The sequence below is a fragment of the Austrofundulus limnaeus genome, unplaced genomic scaffold (assembly GCF_001266775.1).
Source record: "Austrofundulus limnaeus strain Quisiro unplaced genomic scaffold, Austrofundulus_limnaeus-1.0 Scaffold137, whole genome shotgun sequence".
In the NCBI taxonomy this organism is placed as follows: Eukaryota; Metazoa; Chordata; class Actinopteri; order Cyprinodontiformes; family Rivulidae; genus Austrofundulus; species Austrofundulus limnaeus.
This window is the reverse complement of record NW_013952539.1, coordinates 1,135,785-1,154,876: the sequence shown is the minus strand read 5'-3', so window position 1 is coordinate 1,154,876 and position 19,092 is coordinate 1,135,785. Positions and strand designations below refer to the sequence as shown.

The window sequence follows — 19,092 nt, the reverse complement described above, 5'->3', positions numbered from 1 at the left end:
CAACTCAAACTGAAACAGACTGAAACTTAGAATCGGTTCAGTTGAAACTAACCTGTCCTTTATTTTTGACAATAACTTTCAAAACTTGTTTGGTTTTATTCTTTTTTTTATAGAATCATCAAGTTTGAGTCATTTTATATTAATATTTTTTAATATTTTGTTGCTTGTCTTTGTGTTGTTTATGCAGATTTGCTATAGAGTAAAAACAGGTTTTATCTTGTTCTGGTCCAACTTTTCCCATCCTGTTCTCTCCTCCTGCAGCTTGTTTTAATGACCACTGAACTGTAACTGTTAGTAACTGGTTGRATCTGGTTCTTTTATTTTCTCTCACGTAAATCACGAGCATCACCTCCGAAACAGTTTTAATAGTTTCCTTTAACACTCAGAGGAAAATCGAAATACTGCTTGTGTCAGGAAGGACGCACTCAGCTGGTGATAATTGYTGATCTTCTCTGACAAACTCCAAGAAAAGTTTGTTTTGTTTCTTAAATAAAATCAATCTGACGTTAAATCTGTTTCTGCTTCAGTTCTGTGCTGCTCAGGGTCATGTTTTCAGGGTTTTATCTATTAAAAACCAGGAGAAAAGGGTCAGAAATCTTCATTCAAACTTCACCAACTTTCTCTTCAGAGTCATCTGCTTTGCAAAGCAAACATCCTGATGCTTGTTCTCACCTGTCCTGATRTCAGCGCAGCGTTAGTGTTGTATAATCATAAAAACGTGTCTCTGCTTTTAAATGATTATTTTCATGCAGCCTGCAGCTTTGTGGTTAGAATCAAAGAGTTTGTTTGGATAACGACTCTGTCAGAACTTGTTTTGTTTTTCCCAGACAGGCCCTCAAGTTGTCTTTCACTGGAAGAGTCAAAAGTTTAATAGTGAAACTAAAGATCTCGACTTGTTTCTGCTCCCACTTTCTCTCACAAAGCAGCTGTTTATTAAATGTGTGATTCCTTCAGGGCAACAGAAAGTCTGAGCTTCTGTCTGGACAAATGCCAGGATGTTGGTAAACCCTTAATGATAAAATGTTTAAAACAGGAAGCCAGTGGGCAGATTTTAATGAAACTCTCAAAACATATTTTTTAAGTTGACATCAACAACTGATTTATTCAATCAATCAATCAACTTTATTTCTATGACACATTTTAAAAAACCGCAGGGGTAACCAAAGTGTGTTACAMTAAGACAAAAATAAGTTGAACACTTACAACAAACACCAGGTTCACATCATGTGTCTTACAAGACGAGATCACAGTAGGATAAAGCCAAAGAATAAAAGCGTGTTTTTAAATGAGATTTAAAAACAGGAAGAGASGAGGTCTGTCTGACACTCAGGGGTAAATTGTTCCTGATAACAGCAACAGCAAATGAGCTTCAGCCTGTAGTTTCAGGGACAATCAGCAGCAACCGATAGCTGATCTGAAGGATCGGGGTGGGCAGTCGGGCCGAAGTAGCTCACATAAAAATGGTGGAGCGAGGTTGTTTAAACATTTAAAAACAACTAACAAAATGAATTCTGTAGTGCRCAGGGAGCCAGAGAAGGGACGCGTGRTGTGTTCGAACCTACAGGTCTGAGTTAACAGGCGAGCAGCAGAGGTCTGCACAAGCTGCAGGTGGAAAAGAGAGGTCTGAGTAACGCCTGCATACAGTGAGTTACAGTAAAGATACGCTGTGAGAAAAGTGTGGATTAATTGTTCCAAGTCAGATCTTGCTAAGATTGCTGGTATTTTTGGCGAAGCTGATGAAAAACCTTTCTGCACAACACTGCTGATCTGTTTCTCAAATTTAAAATCAGATTCAAACTTCAGCCCCACATTGGTGACACAGTCCCTGAGATAAAGACAGTGGGCCAAGAGCTATGTTGGGTGAGGGACAGCAGCTTGACCCAAACAACATGACTTCTGTCTTCTCATTTAGACTAAGGAAGTTGAGAAAATCATGCTTTGATGTCATTAAGGCAGTGTGTGTCTTGGACTGTGTTGTTTTGTGCCAAGGGAAAATAGATCTGACCATCATCAGCATAACAATGAAATAAAAAAACCCACGCTTCCTAAAAACAGAGCCAAGGGGGAGTAGGTAGAGGGCAATTAAAAGAGGGCCGAGGATTGACCCCTGGGGCACCCCRTCTGRAAGTGGAGCTATGGAAGACATAATCAATTTTTACACAAAAACTCCTATTAGACAGGTAGGACYGAAACCAGTAGGGTGACCCCCTCCTAACGCCCACACAGTGCTTGAGACGACAGGTTACTACTGTGATCCACAGTGTTGAATGCAGTGGACAAWTCTAAAAACTCCAAAACAACAAACTTTCCAGAGTCTGTTGACAAARATGTAYAATTTAAAACCCTTGAAAGTGCACTGTCAAAGGATGGGGGAAAACAGCTGTTTATTCAAACAAAGAGAGAAGTGCAACACCACGAATATCTTTTTAATATTCCCTCCAATCAAAATATAAAATACTTGTTTGTGTAAAACTTCTCTGCTCTGATCTAGAAGTACTGTGATTATTTGTTAATGTGGATAAAATATTAAAGTTTAAATGTCACATCATCTACACTTCATAACGTAAAAGATTTATAATGTTATGAAAAAAATCATCAACAGATGTCTTTTGTAGGAAACTTCCAGCCTCTCATCAGTCCACAGGTCCATCATCTGCCTCTCTGATGGTATGGGGGTGCATTAGTACATCTGAAAAATAAAATGTCAGTAAAACACAGGAAGCTTTTAGAAAACATCTGCTCCCACCCAGCAATGAAAAATCCAGCAAAAAATAAAAATAAAGAACCAGATGAGATCCCCTCCAAGTTCTTTATTTTAACAGAMGTGATAGCTCTTTTGTGAATAAAATATGGTTGAAATTTGTTGCATTTTATTTTTTTCGACATGTTACAGAAAGTGCTAGCCTGGTGAGAACCATACCTTGTCCTTCTCTTTCCTGAAGGAAATGAGAATTGAGCAGAGCTGCGYAGGAAGRTAAKGGCCAGGCTAAGAAAGTGCCAACATGTGGGCTGTAACCCTGTTTCAGACAGTTCTGCTTCTGTTCCTGTAAATTAAACCTCCCCTCCTGATAGACATGTTGTGTCTTCCTGCTTTTATCTTCTGATGATCGCAGAATGTCTCTTTAAGGTGTTTTTTTTTTTTGTCATAAAAGGCACTAAAACACAACCTGGGYGTCGCTGTTGTCTTTTATTTTCTTCCCTGACCAGATCTGATGAGATGCTCAGTCAGATTAAAGAGAGCCGCTGCTGTTCTGATGTTTCTTGTTTCATGCTGATTCTGTTTTGAAGCCTTTGCACCGGAAATGCGTTTATTAAGATGAAACCGAAACTAACGGGACGTTTATATGAGGAGTGCAGGCAGAGAGCGCTCACACTGAGGTGATGGAGAAGATGAACTTGGAGAAGATGAAGCTCCTTCCTCTGATGTGTCTTTTTGTCCTGATGTGGACAGAACAAACGTTTGCAGACGGTAGGCTATTTATTTTGTTCATTTTTTTTAAATATAATAATACATACATATTTATTTTTTTTTATTTTTTATTTTTTTCTTATTTCTTATTTTTTTTATTATATATCTTTTTGAAAGGTTGTGTTTGATCCAATAATTGGGCCAAATTAAAAGTCATTCCTGCTGCGTCTCATGAACCGTTACTTCGAGCTCAGCTGTTTCAGGMAGGGCGTCCTGTCAGACAAATGTTTGTTCTGGTGATGAGCAGCCGAAAGAAAAAATAATATAAAAATAGATATAATTCTTTTGAAAAACTGCTCAAGATTTTAAAGGCAGGTAGATGAGCTAACCAAAGCATCGGGACTTGTTGTATAAGTTTAAGAAAAATAAATCTCTTGAACTGGAGCAGCTTAATCATCCAGCAACCAGAAATTTTAAATTTAATTATTATTATTTTTTTTCATTCTTTGCCTGGGGTTATTTTGTTACTGCCTGTAATTCAGAGATGTTTTATTGTTGCGTCATTTTCTGCAGCAGCAGCAGGGAGGAGCACAGAATATGGCAGGCCATTTTAACATATAATCAAATTCACGTTACTTACATTCCAGATARATGAAACTGGTTTGTGACCAGTTATATCCCTATAATTACATTCTGACTAGTATGAATACGAGAGATTTACTATTGAGTTGTATGAGGGCTCCAGTGATATCTTGTTTTTGTTCTGGCTAGTCACAATAACTAAAGATATGTTAAATGAATTTGGAGATATGACATATAAACATTTAACCAACGCAAATTAAATTACAAATATTTTGAAATCAAATAATGACCCGGCAAAACTAACTTTGATGATGGTTTTTAAATAGATATTAATTGTTGCTATTCCTACTTTTGTGGTCTGATTTGACTGGGTGTGGTTTTTCATATAAGCCCATCCTGGCTTCTACCACTTCCGTGCACATGAAATGTTTTTTTTAATATAAATAATTGTTGTATTCAACAGTTTTTTTATTCAAGTGTTAAAAAAATCAAATCAAAACTTAGAGATATCCACGACTAAGATATRCAAATGAATCCTGAATGTGTGGAATATTTTTTCATCTAGATGGCTTTTCTATTTCAGATACTTTATTCTGACTAATCAAAACATCACAGGTTGTAGCATTTTGGCAACAAGTTTATAAGGCATTTTAGCCTTACTAAAAACTACCCTAATTTACTGTTCAGTGGTCTGCAGTGTCGTCCAACTCTAATTCTCATGTTTTTAACAGGATTTTTAGCTTCAGCTTAACAGAYGGATGATTTGGTGTCTGTCATCGCAGCTATGCAAAAATCTGCAGCAAGGGGGCTTACACACAATTTCTTAATTGAAATCGCTAAAAATGTAATTTTGACTAAAGTCGTAATTCCTTTTAAGATATCTTGACTAGTCAGAATTTAAATACAGATATGTTAAATTACCATTCAGAATGTCCCTTGTCAAAACTTATTTTTAGAAATCTAGAATGTAATCACAGTCAGGTGAAGCTGATTTCATGTTAAAATGGCTGCCATATTGATTTGATTGATTTGATTTATTGATTAAACAGGAAAAGATTATTAAAAATCAAGCCTGATTCAGCATAATTGCTGTTTTACAGCAGGTTCCTGTTCTGCAGCACATAAAACACTCAGAAATACAACATCACAATCACATTATTATACACCATAGACTCAAAGACAAACAAGCATATCAATTAATTAAGACACAGTTAAATTATTAACTGTGTCTTACTTTCTGTTTGGCAGAATCTCCTGCAGAAACACAGATAGTGCTGGTCACTGATTAACTTTATGCCATTATAGTAAAACAGATTATAATCTGACCTATTACTTTTAAATTATAGCTGTATAATGCAGGGYAGAGGTTCATCAGTCTGAAAACAACTCAACTCAGAACAATTTCAGAATAAAGTTCCTCAATGGAAAACAAACTGGGCAGGCTTTAAAATGTTATAATCAACAGTTCATAAACTGGTAAAAAGGTTTTAAGAATCTGTGGAAGTCTCAAAGGAACAACAAGACTGACAGTCAGTATGGTCATGATCTTGGGGCCCTCTGGGTTAAAACAGGTTTGATTTTGTTCTGGATGTCAGCGCTTGGGCTCAGGAACAMTTCTACAAATCAACGGGCCTCATGCAAGAACCGTTCGTTTAAACAGATTTGTTCTSAAGTTCTGCAGATGAGTGATTTAGGAGAATTTGTCATATTCACCAATTTTCTCGTATTCGAAGATGTTTTTCAGATATGAAGAAAATTCCCATGTGGTCCAGACCTGTCGTATATTTTATCTGCAGTCAGTCTGCTGTTATCCAGATGGATTTATTCACTAATAACTTTATATTTCATTAGTTTGAGAGTTTAAAATAAATCACACTCCATAATTATGTTGACAAGAGGCTGTTCTGTGTGAATTAGAATTATAATTTTAAATGTAATAATTTAGACTAACGACATGAATTGGTTAAATTAAATTAAATTGGCTATTAATGCTGTTGTGTAGCACTACAATATTAATATGAAGATCTCAAACTACAAACCAACTTAAATTATGCAATAATTGAAGTTTGGAGACATTTTAAAATGCTTTTTTTCCCCAGAAACACATCTGACACGTGCAACAGCTGGGTGGGGTATGCACGACTGCTCTTCTGAATAAATGAAACCAATGTAACACAATTGTTTGCACTTAAATTTAAAATATTTGACCAAAGAAAACCCAGAGATTTAGATTTTTATTTCTGTGACTGTAAATGAGACATTACATTAACAGCAGTCATTTCATTCCTCGGCTTTAGCAGGTCTGACGCTGCTAAAAATGACAGATTTTCTTTTCTGGATCTCTGAGAGCAGAACTTCAGTCTCCAAACTCGTAAAGTTCTTTTTTTACTTTACGATGTCATTTATGAATGGTAGCTTCCTGGTATGTGGGGCAGGAAACGTATATCCTTATATGGTGTTTTTAGGGTGATAATTATGCTAATCACCTCTCCCCGTGCACGAGCACCTGATACACATTCATCAGTTTACGCTGCTCATGTACACACTTTTCCTGAAGATAGAAGAGTTTGTTGCATCTGACAGTGGTGGGCAGCACTAATCTAAAAATTAATTCCACTATCTCTAAAACACTAACTCAAATATTTAGGTCCCCTAATTCTAAAGCCCTAACACACTGAATGTTTTAGTAAAAGCTAATTCTAAAGCACTAAAATAACCCAGTCAACCCATGAACATTCTTCAACAGACAACATGAGTCACATGTTGTCATGTTGCTCTCTCAAGACTTATCATTGACWTTCCACAGCTGGATTTGAGTTCATATATTGTCACCTAGTAGATAATGTGAGACAGCTTTCACCCTCAGCTGTGAACATTAATGTTGATCAATAACATTTATAGACCTCAGTTAGTGCTTCTAAATTTAGCCTATAAATTTAGCAAGTGCTAATCCACTAATAHATTTTAAAATTAGCAAAAGCCCTAAAGCACGAATCAGGAAATTAGTTCCCCTATTAATGCTTTAGTGCATTAGGGGAACTGTGTCCACCACTGGAATCTGACGTGACATGTTCGTACGAACCCTTCAYACRAACGAAAGTAAGAGAAATTTAGGATAAGAATACGAACATGTTCGTGCATGAGGCCCACTATCTTTAAACTCAGCTCACTGGGTCAACCAGTAAAACCTCTGAAGATAAACATTTGCTTTTGCTCCTGTTAGTGAGGTGTTGGGCAATAATCCCTTCTTATTTTGTTTCCTAAAAGGTAGAACAAAAAAGTTTTATGTAGAAGTTGTTTTTATTAAAAACTCTAATGAAGATAGAGCTGAACCAAAAATGAAAAAGTCCTCGTTTCTTCTGTGCTTCATATCAAATGGAATCAAATCCAACCATGTTTTGCYGATTTTTTAAGATGTTTCACAAACAGCTGCCTTGGAATTGACGTTCCTTCACTAAAACATGTTTCTTATCTTTCAGGTACACTCAAGGTGAAAGAAGATGAAGTAGTCGTTTTGAATTGTTCTTTTGATAACACTGACATGACAAACAAGAAATTTGATTGGAAAAAAGATGGCGAGGATTTCTACTTTTATGAAAATGGCACGGATGTAAAAGTAGCTTCAAATATCAAACCTAGAGTTACTCATTTCCAAGAATCTCTAAAATCTGGAAACGTTTCCATACGTATCAAACCTGTGACGGTGCAAGACAGTGGAACTTACACCTGTATATATCCTGATCCAAAAAAAAAAAAAACATATGCAACAATTCAACTTGAAGTTGGTGAGTGAAACATTTAAATAGATTTATTCACAGAAGAGGCAAGTTCATGTGTCCCAGATGTATTTAAGAACAAACAGGTGAACATTTCAAACATGGAAGAAGAGCTGTCTCATTGACAAACTCAAATTACTTTCAGCTATAAACCATACATTAACTATTTTATTCTGCAATTTTCCAAAACATTTAAAAAGAACCAGAAGTGAAAGCTTGTGAATGTGCAAAATAAAAACCTAAAATAGTCCTAGTTTTTGTGTACTACAGCTACTATTTACTAGTTATTTTAAGAGCTTAGTGTTGAAAACATATTTTTGGAGCTTCTGCTTTATTGCTTGTTTTCTGTTTATTACAGATCTGTCAAGCTTTCTTTTATTTATTTTATTTTCCTTTACCTCAGCCTCACCTCATCTCAGCCACAAAATGTTTCTGCCGCCACTGCCTCSTCTGCTTCCCTGTTTGCCTCATCGTACCAACTGCTTTTCAGTTACACCAATGAATTTGTCTAATTCTTTAGATTGTTTTGCCTTACATTTTTAGCCTTGCAGTGTCATTCACACATTATAAAAACAAAACAAATCAAAAGAATATTAATAACATAAATTTAGATTTTTTTTCCTTAAAAAAGTATTTTATAGTGCTTTTGCCTAGACCATCTGTTTATGGTAAACAACACTGCAACCCTTCAGTTAGCTTAGCTTAGCAAYACTACAGAAAACCATTCTGTATCAGGAAACAGTCTGTTCTGGTCTAGAATCAGCTCAGCATTTTGCACATTTTCTCTCTTTTATATTTTCACATTCACATGTTTTTCTGACTGAATATAATCCATCAGGACTGCCATAAACCAGTTTCTTCTGTGTAATGTGTTTTTAATAACAGTATTTGACTGTTTTCTGTGTTTTATCAGCATAATATTGACTTTTCTTTACTTTTATTTTCTTTTTATATTTTATATACATTTTTTTTTTATTTTCCATCAAAATGCTAAAATCATAGAACAACTGTCTAACACAGTTTTGTTTTAACTTTCAGATTGTATCTTAAAGGACAGAACAAGCGATAAAATCAATGGTGAGTATTACTGACGTCACCCATAATCACATGCATGCGCAGTTTATAACCTCTAAAAAATGTTTAAACTACCATCCATTCATCTAAACATTTAATAGTTTTTAAAAATGTAGATCACAGTTTCTCCAAGGTCTGGACTGTGGGACAAATAAACTCAAAATGTTAAAAATTTTAAATAAAACGATTGTGACCTATTTTCCCATAATGGTTAGAAAAAAACACTTCTGTTAAATTGTAATTTAAATTTGACTCCATTTATGTCATTATGCTCTTTTTTATTAGTTGTTTTTCTGTTTTTGTATAATTTATAAAAACCATGAGGTCAATAGTTTTTCTGTGTTATCATGTAGGTCAAAGATGAAAAGTTTGGGAAACACTGTTGTAGATAGGCTCTTTATTTAATTTAGCAGTAAGAATGTGCCATTCTAGATTTAACGTATCAAATTTAAGTAACAGCATTTAGCAAAAAAAAAAAAATTTAAACTAATTTCAATGTATTAGTCGATGTGTATTTGTGAAATAAAATAAACAAATCCTCGACTTAAAATGATGTGGAAGGTTTGATTTGGATTTCAGCTGTGAGCCTCCATGATGGGCTCTGTTATGGCTCTGTGGCAGCATGGTGGTCTGTTCTTAGACACACTGTGCCTCAGCTGAGCTTCATTCCACATCTCTACTGGGCAGAGGACAGAAACAGTGAAAGTTTTATAGACCATTTAAAAATTCTCAAGTATTAAAAATAAAAAGGAAAAGAAAAATGTAGGCAGATACAATGTAATTTATCTATTCATTTTGGCATAATATGAGTTGTGCATATTATTTGATCTGGTGAGTCAGTAAAATGTCATGAAACACTTCCAACCATTGTTAAGGTATTTTAATAAATCAAATTTTCTACCTTTTTTGTTTGTTTCTTTTACTACTTCACACAGTCATGTACACACCTAAATTCATATATTAAAAAAGCAAAACAGACTTTTCAAACTGGAAAGATTATTTTTTGTATTTTACTAATTTTATCCCTTTTTTTTCTTTTTCTTTTTTTTTTTTTTACAGGTACATGCCCAAAGCCAAATGTCAGAGCACTTAACAGATCAAAAAACATTGTTCTGGTAGAGTGTAAGGCTGATCGAGCTTTTCCAGAACCTGAGATAGAGCTGCAAAACAGCAACAACGAAACTATTCCTGAAAACAAGACAGAGTACTTTGACAATGGAACCATTATCCTCACTGCTGAAGTAACTAAAGAAGATTTCTACACTTGTGTTGTGAGGCAGCAACCACCGATCTGCCATGAAATTCGTTCAGATCCAAACTTGTTGGGAGTTCCTGGTGAGTTTTATTTTTACTTTCATTTCTGCTAGATCAGTGTGCTGTTCATTTGTATATAAACCCAATGCTTATTTAGAATGAAGTCCAGTCAAGTTTGTTTTGTACTGGATAAAGAGAGTAGTTTATTTAAAAGTGAAGAAAATTATATTGAGACTTCACAAATCTAATCTCTATGCTATAAAAAAAGAAATTGTGCTTTTATTTCCAGTTATGTCAGATTCGGTCCTCTATAAATTTCACTTTTGTGAGAATAAACATTGTACAGAACTTTATGAACATACTGTATAGTCGATCATAAGATATTTTATTTCTGGGTGTTTGAAAAGCATCAATTTCATGAACAAAATGTGTTAAAAAGTACTCCTCACTACTAAGACTAGAGTCAAAACTTTTTCTAACATAGGAAAATAGGTTTTATTTATTCAAGTGATTTTAAAACTTTTTTTTTTCTTCAGGGGCTTCAGGAGTTTTACAGTTGTCCTCTGGACTGCTGCTGCTGCCTTTATTCGGACTGTTGAAGGAGTTGTTCTCAGTGTGGCCTTAGCTGGGTGTTTGAGGTGAAATTAAATATTATAACATCTTCATTATTATATATTCTGTTTTTAAAGCTCAAGTCTGTTCTGACATCTTTATGTTTCTTTTCTTCAGGTTCTTCTCTGCTCACCTGTAGTTTAGTCCAACAGTTAGGTCAAGTCAAGCTGATCGTGTGTATGATTGGTTGATTAAAGTGTTCAATATTCAGTAATTATCCTGTAAAGAAAATTAGGGGTGGAGAACCCTACTGTTGAGATAATCAGAATGCAAATTAAACTTGTGATCAGTTGATGAGTTTTATTAGATTACCTTTGAAATTGTTCATAAAAAAGTATTTTCTGTGAGTTTGTTTGTTGACAACATTGATTTTCATTTAATTTTTTTTGTATTGATTGCTTAATGATCGATTCTGCTGGTTTTTTTTTTTTTGTTTTAAGTATAGTGACTGTTATTTTTCTTTAGTTGTTTAATCATTTATTTTATGTTTTGATTTCTTAATGATCAAATCTGTCTGTGTTTTAGTTTCATCTTATGTTATTGCAGAGGATCTATTTACGCACCGATTCACAGTTCAGAGAATTTAATGCACAACTTTCACTTCCTCTCTTGACTCTCAGATCTCTTGAACCATTGTAGTTTATTCTGGGAATGCAAACCAAAAACTAACTTTTCGTTTGTCTAAGTAAAAAGGCATCTCTGTCCTCTTTAAACCACTCAGACATGTTAAACTGTGAGCTGCACGGTGGAGCAAGTGGTCCTCATTACTGCCTCACAGGTTTGACTCTGCTGAGGCCTTCCTGTGTGCACGTGCTTCCTGTGCACGTGTACAGGAGCATCAAACTGCATAAAACATTACTTCATTTAGTGAAAATGTCTCAGAAATATTACCTGATTCAGTGCATTAAGTAGAGATCTAAATTCTTGCATCGGAAGGTTTCCTGCTGGAGATTGTCAGTGCAGAATTATTTTAGTAAAACAGGAGTCGTGGGAAATAAGAGGAACTTAGTATAAAACATTAATCTCTTAAGCTCCACACTCCCTGTATCAGAGGAAAATAGCATTTTCTCTTTTCTATTTCTAGTCAGATGTCACCCACCCTGTATTTGTGTGGGTGTTGTGCAGTGATGGATTTGTGTGTAGGCTGTCATAAACTACAGGTGCCTCTGAGGACATTTTCATGGTTCTGTTCAGTTTGCAATAACTTGGATAGGTTATGTGCTTCTTTCATTCAGAGCTAACAGAAACATTTCCCCTTTTCCGTTTTGCTTTAAAGCACGAGTTAGGCCTAATGTTTGTGCATCTTGATCGTCTGCCTTGAACGACTTTTAGAATTTGACTATGAATAATGAGGAAAAATCTGGCATTTACTGACCAAAATTTCACAGATTTAAATGCTAAATGGACTGAACTTATAGAACTTTATCAAACCCTTTATCTGCAACATTATCATTTTTATAAATGTGTTGATTAGGATGTTTATAACACAATGTACCACATTATTACATTATCTTAACTATCTTTACTTTCTAATTTCAGCTTCTGTTGGCTGCAATAAATACTGCACTTCTGACTCAAAGTGTCATGATTCTTGTTTTGTGGTTCTTTATGTTAAAATGTCCGGTCTGCAGTCACCCAGGTGTTTCCACTGCCCAATCCTCCTCAGTTGTATTTTACCATTATTCCAGTGGATCATTGCTCTGTTCTGCACCAAGCCTTGTTCTTGGTTTTCCTTAATGTTACTTTTAGTCTTTATGCAGCCACGTCAGCCTTTTTCAGCCAAACTGGTTGAATTCTTGTCATTTTATGTTTAATAAAGTCACTTTGCTGTGGCGGCCATCTTGAATATCACACATGGACAAAAACATCCCCTCTTTGTCTCCAGTGGTAAACAGTTATCTTCATGAATACTGACTCCTAAAGCAGCTGTATTTAGATGTTTGATCATTTTGAGTGAATTCACTAAAATACAGTTTATTATACAGTCTTTAGTTTTTCTATTAAAATCATGAATAACTTCTCAGAAGTTTATTGAAAATTTTCTGCTCGGTTTTAATTGAAGGGAACAAAGAGAGTAAAAAGAAATGTGAAAGAGCTCAGAGAGAAACAGAAGTAAAGAACCGTTGCAGGACAGGAAATAACAAGTGGTTTTTTGTTTCAGAGCTCAATTCTGAGAATTTCAGATAGAACACACTTCACACCTCCCGGGTGCAACCAGATCAGTTTTCTCAGTTTTTTTAGAGACTTTAATGCACAATTTTCACTTCCTCTCTTCACTCTCAGATCTTGGATTATAGGAAGTAAGAACTCTTGAACGTTTGTAGTTTATTCTGGTGTTACAAACTAAAAACTAACTTTTCTTTTGCTCAGTGGAAAGGCACCATCTCTGTCCTCTTTAAACCACTCAAACATGTTAAACTGTGAGCTGCACGGTGGAGCAAGTGCTCCTCATTACTGCCTCACAGGTTTGACTTTGCTGAGGCCTTCCTGTGTGCACGTTCAGCTGTGATGAAGAAATTTCCCCTTGAAAAAAAAAGATAAGGCAGTGGATGTGGTCTGTGCAAGATTAAAATCAGACANAGCTTGTGTTATTTAATAAATGTATTTGCACTTTAAACCCATAGAAATATGTTTTATTATTGAGCAATTATATTTATATTAATTCAAGTTGTATGTTTAATTTCAGTCTCCAACAAACATAAATTATTTTTTAAATGATTCAGTGAAACTGAACTGCTGTTTTGCTGTTTTTGCCCAACTTTTTAATTTTTTAAACACGGCCTTTGTGTCATAGTGGTGCACATTAACTTGAAAATCACAGGGTGACTTACTAATTCTGTCTATATTATTAGCATTAATTTTTAATTTGATAGAATGAAGCATCTCTTAGATTTACCTTAATCTGCAACACAAATCATTTCCAGCAGGCGGCCATGAGGCTCAGTAAAAGCCTCCAAAAATTAAATTAACCGTGATAAATCTTAATCAAAGTATTTAAAAGTGTGCATTTTTCACGAATTTTTTTCYAAATCTGTTCTAAAATTTTATTTTAAAAATATCAATTTGTTTTCATCAAACTGATACAGTTGACAGATAGGTTTGTTTTATTTGTTTTATAACCGAGAACATGAACTTCCGGTAGTGATAAAAACAGGTATTTTCATCGGCATCAGGCTGATGGAAAATTGAGGTGTTTCCATGAAGCTGGCTTCCTATTGGACGGAACCAGCTGTCAATAAAGTAGAAACGTGTCTCAGGTGAAGATGCTCTCCTCTGATTGGCTGACTCTGATAAAAGTTCTCTAAAGTTGTTTTATCAGACTGAATAAAGACGCTGATTGGTTTGTTTTCTTCCTGGGTGTTTACAGTTTCCAGAAATACCGAACATCATTGGTCAAACCTCTTGTTGATAACTTAAAATTGACGGAAAATTTGTTGTTTTGAACTTTTTGTCCCTGCTGTGAAGGAAACAAGGGACCTAATCAACTTTATTTCAGGTAAATTTAAATTCTAACTAAATTTTAACAAACTCAGCATTTTTGTCTGAGATAACGCGTTAAAACGAAAAATTATCCTTTCAGTCCAAATCATTTTTGAATCATGGCGAGACACGTTGGCACGCAACTTAGCTACTAAATATTTAGGTCTGGAATAAAACAGGCTAATCAGATTAATTTGTTGTAGCTACATCTTTCACTCAAATTTACGAGTTCTTTACAAATAACCCTTTAGCTTCCAAACGACGTTTAATATGTGTTAGCGACAGTTTATGATCGTCACAAAACACTTGAATTGTATTTAGTGGTGTTTACAATAAAATATCGGGTCGCATCCAACCTCCGTGTTTTATAAGGTTAAAGGACAGAACAAGCGATAAAATCAATGGTGAGTATTACTGACGTCACCCATAATCACATGCATGCGCAGTTTATAACCTCTAAAAAATGTTTAAACTACCATCCATTCATCTAAACATTTAATAGTTTTTAAAAATGTAGATCACAGTTTCTCCAAGGTCTGGACTGTGGGACAAATAAACTCAAAATGTTAAAAATTTTAAATAAAACGATTGTGACCTATTTTCCCATAATGGTTAGAAAAAAACACTTCTGTTAAATTGTAATTTAAATTTGACTCCATTTATGTCATTATGCTCTTTTTTATTAGTTGTTTTTCTGTTTTTGTATAATTTATAAAAACCATGAGGTCAATAGTTTTTCTGTGTTATCATGTAGGTCAAAGATGAAAAGTTTGGGAAACACTGTTGTAGATAGGCTCTTTATTTAATTTAGCAGTAAGAATGTGCCATTCTAGATTTAACGTATCAAATTTAAGTAACAGCATTTAGCAAAAAAAAAAAAATTTAAACTAATTTCAATGTATTAGTCGATGTGTATTTGTGAAATAAAATAAACAAATCCTCGACTTAAAATGATGTGGAAGGTTTGATTTGGATTTCAGCTGTGAGCCTCCATGATGGGCTCTGTTATGGCTCTGTGGCAGCATGGTGGTCTGTTCTTAGACACACTGTGCCTCAGCTGAGCTTCATTCCACATCTCTACTGGGCAGAGGACAGAAACAGTGAAAGTTTTATAGACCATTTAAAAATTCTCAAGTATTAAAAATAAAAAGGAAAAGAAAAATGTAGGCAGATACAATGTAATTTATCTATTCATTTTGGCATAATATGAGTTGTGCATATTATTTGATCTGGTGAGTCAGTAAAATGTCATGAAACACTTCCAACCATTGTTAAGGTATTTTAATAAATCAAATTTTCTACCTTTTTTGTTTGTTTCTTTTACTACTTCACACAGTCATGTACACACCTAAATTCATATATTAAAAAAGCAAAACAGACTTTTCAAACTGGAAAGATTATTTTTTGTATTTTACTAATTTTATCCCTTTTTTTTCTTTTTCTTTTTTTTTTTTTTACAGGTACATGCCCAAAGCCAAATGTCAGAGCACTTAACAGATCAAAAAACATTGTTCTGGTAGAGTGTAAGGCTGATCGAGCTTTTCCAGAACCTGAGATAGAGCTGCAAAACAGCAACAACGAAACTATTCCTGAAAACAAGACAGAGTACTTTGACAATGGAACCATTATCCTCACTGCTGAAGTAACTAAAGAAGATTTCTACACTTGTGTTGTGAGGCAGCAACCACCGATCTGCCATGAAATTCGTTCAGATCCAAACTTGTTGGGAGTTCCTGGTGAGTTTTATTTTTACTTTCATTTCTGCTAGATCAGTGTGCTGTTCATTTGTATATAAACCCAATGCTTATTTAGAATGAAGTCCAGTCAAGTTTGTTTTGTACTGGATAAAGAGAGTAGTTTATTTAAAAGTGAAGAAAATTATATTGAGACTTCACAAATCTAATCTCTATGCTATAAAAAAAGAAATTGTGCTTTTATTTCCAGTTATGTCAGATTCGGTCCTCTATAAATTTCACTTTTGTGAGAATAAACATTGTACAGAACTTTATGAACATACTGTATAGTCGATCATAAGATATTTTATTTCTGGGTGTTTGAAAAGCATCAATTTCATGAACAAAATGTGTTAAAAAGTACTCCTCACTACTAAGACTAGAGTCAAAACTTTTTCTAACATAGGAAAATAGGTTTTATTTATTCAAGTGATTTTAAAACTTTTTTTTTTCTTCAGGGGCTTCAGGAGTTTTACAGTTGTCCTCTGGACTGCTGCTGCTGCCTTTATTCGGACTGTTGAAGGAGTTGTTCTCAGTGTGGCCTTAGCTGGGTGTTTGAGGTGAAATTAAATATTATAACATCTTCATTATTATATATTCTGTTTTTAAAGCTCAAGTCTGTTCTGACATCTTTATGTTTCTTTTCTTCAGGTTCTTCTCTGCTCACCTGTAGTTTAGTCCAACAGTTAGGTCAAGTCAAGCTGATCGTGTGTATGATTGGTTGATTAAAGTGTTCAATATTCAGTAATTATCCTGTAAAGAAAATTAGGGGTGGAGAACCCTACTGTTGAGATAATCAGAATGCAAATTAAACTTGTGATCAGTTGATGAGTTTTATTAGATTACCTTTGAAATTGTTCATAAAAAAGTATTTTCTGTGAGTTTGTTTGTTGACAACATTGATTTTCATTTAATTTTTTTTGTATTGATTGCTTAATGATCGATTCTGCTGGTTTTTTTTTTTTTGTTTTAAGTATAGTGACTGTTATTTTTCTTTAGTTGTTTAATCATTTATTTTATGTTTTGATTTCTTAATGATCAAATCTGTCTGTGTTTTAGTTTCATCTTATGTTATTGCAGAGGATCTATTTACGCACCGATTCACAGTTCAGAGAATTTAATGCACAACTTTCACTTCCTCTCTTGACTCTCAGATCTCTTGAACCATTGTAGTTTATTCTGGGAATGCAAACCAAAAACTAACTTTTCGTTTGTCTAAGTAAAAAGGCATCTCTGTCCTCTTTAAACCACTCAGACATGTTAAACTGTGAGCTGCACGGTGGAGCAAGTGGTCCTCATTACTGCCTCACAGGTTTGACTCTGCTGAGGCCTTCCTGTGTGCACGTGCTTCCTGTGCACGTGTACAGGAGCATCAAACTGCATAAAACATTACTTCATTTAGTGAAAATGTCTCAGAAATATTACCTGATTCAGTGCATTAAGTAGAGATCTAAATTCTTGCATCGGAAGGTTTCCTGCTGGAGATTGTCAGTGCAGAATTATTTTAGTAAAACAGGAGTCGTGGGAAATAAGAGGAACTTAGTATAAAACATTAATCTCTTAAGCTCCACACTCCCTGTATCAGAGGAAAATAGCATTTTCTCTTTTCTATTTCTAGTCAGATGTCACCCACCCTGTATTTGTGTGGGTGTTGTGCAGTGATGGATTTGTGTGTAGGCTGTCATAAACTACAGGTGCCTCTGAGGACATTTTCATGGTTCTGTTCAGTTTGCAATAACTTGGATAGGTTATGTGCTTCTTTCATTCAGAGCTAACAGAAACATTTCCCCTTTTCCGTTTTGCTTTAAAGCACGAGTTAGGCCTAATGTTTGTGCATCTTGATCGTCTGCCTTGAACGACTTTTAGAATTTGACTATGAATAATGAGGAAAAATCTGGCATTTACTGACCAAAATTTCACAGATTTAAATGCTAAATGGACTGAACTTATAGAACTTTATCAAACCCTTTATCTGCAACATTATCATTTTTATAAATGTGTTGATTAGGATGTTTATAACACAATGTACCACATTATTACATTATCTTAACTATCTTTACTTTCTAATTTCAGCTTCTGTTGGCTGCAATAAATACTGCACTTCTGACTCAAAGTGTCATGATTCTTGTTTTGTGGTTCTTTATGTTAAAATGTCCGGTCTGCAGTCACCCAGGTGTTTCCACTGCCCAATCCTCCTCAGTTGTATTTTACCATTATTCCAGTGGATCATTGCTCTGTTCTGCACCAAGCCTTGTTCTTGGTTTTCCTTAATGTTACTTTTAGTCTTTATGCAGCCACGTCAGCCTTTTTCAGCCAAACTGGTTGAATTCTTGTCATTTTATGTTTAATAAAGTCACTTTGCTGTGGCGGCCATCTTGAATATCACACATGGACAAAAACATCCCCTCTTTGTCTCCAGTGGTAAACAGTTATCTTCATGAATACTGACTCCTAAAGCAGCTGTATTTAGATGTTTGATCATTTTGAGTGAATTCACTAAAATACAGTTTATTATACAGTCTTTAGTTTTTCTATTAAAATCATGAATAACTTCTCAGAAGTTTATTGAAAATTTTCTGCTCGGTTTTAATTGAAGGGAACAAAGAGAGTAAAAAGAAATGTGAAAGAGCTCAGAGAGAAACAGAAGTAAAGAACCGTTGCAGGACAGGAAATAACAAGTGGTTTTTTGTTTCAGAGCTCAATTCTGAGAATTTCAGATAGAACACACTTCACACCTCCCGGGTGCAACCAGATCAGTTTTCTCAGTTTTTTTAGAGACTTTAATGCACAATTTTCACTTCCTCTCTTCACTCTCAGATCTTGGATTATAGGAAGTAAGAACTCTTGAACGTTTGTAGTTTATTCTGGTGTTACAAACTAAAAACTAACTTTTCTTTTGCTCAGTGGAAAGGCACCATCTCTGTCCTCTTTAAACCACTCAAACATGTTAAACTGTGAGCTGCACGGTGGAGCAAGTGCTCCTCATTACTGCCTCACAGGTTTGACTTTGCTGAGGCCTTCCTGTGTGCACGTTCAGCTGTGATGAAGAAATTTCCCCTTGAAAAAAAAAGATAAGGCAGTGGATGTGGTCTGTGCAAGATTAAAATCAGACACCACTCTCAGCAGCAGAACCACACTTTCCACAGAACAAGTGTGTCAACTCCTCAAACTG

At 34.8% G+C, this 19,092-nt stretch overlaps 1 protein-coding gene and 1 long non-coding RNA gene across 3 annotated transcripts; both read left to right on the top strand.

Annotated features, from left to right (window-relative positions):
- The first annotated feature begins 3,047 nt into the window (after positions 1-3,047).
- Positions 3,048-11,109, top strand: LOC106522863 (selection and upkeep of intraepithelial T-cells protein 3). Of its 2 annotated transcripts, XM_014016065.1 has the most exons (6): positions 3,048-3,469; positions 7,471-7,776; positions 8,806-8,844; positions 9,901-10,176; positions 10,632-10,733; positions 10,825-11,109. In XM_014016065.1, exons 1-5 carry the CDS (start codon positions 3,382-3,384, stop codon positions 10,718-10,720), a joined length of 798 nt encoding a protein of 265 aa, XP_013871519.1. In that variant the 5' UTR covers positions 3,048-3,381; the 3' UTR covers positions 10,721-10,733; positions 10,825-11,109. The 2 variants fall into 2 exon arrangements, with proteins under 2 accessions (XP_013871519.1, XP_013871520.1); XM_014016066.1 differs by lacking the exon at positions 8,806-8,844 and having other exon boundaries at positions 3,050-3,469.
- A 2,714-nt stretch (positions 11,110-13,823) lies between these two features.
- On the top strand, positions 13,824-16,856 carry LOC106522862 (uncharacterized). The gene is made up of 4 exons (XR_001310828.1): positions 13,824-14,203; positions 15,648-15,923; positions 16,379-16,480; positions 16,572-16,856. It is a non-coding gene; the product is annotated as an uncharacterized LOC106522862 (long non-coding RNA).
- Positions 16,857-19,092: the final 2,236 nt, after the last annotated feature.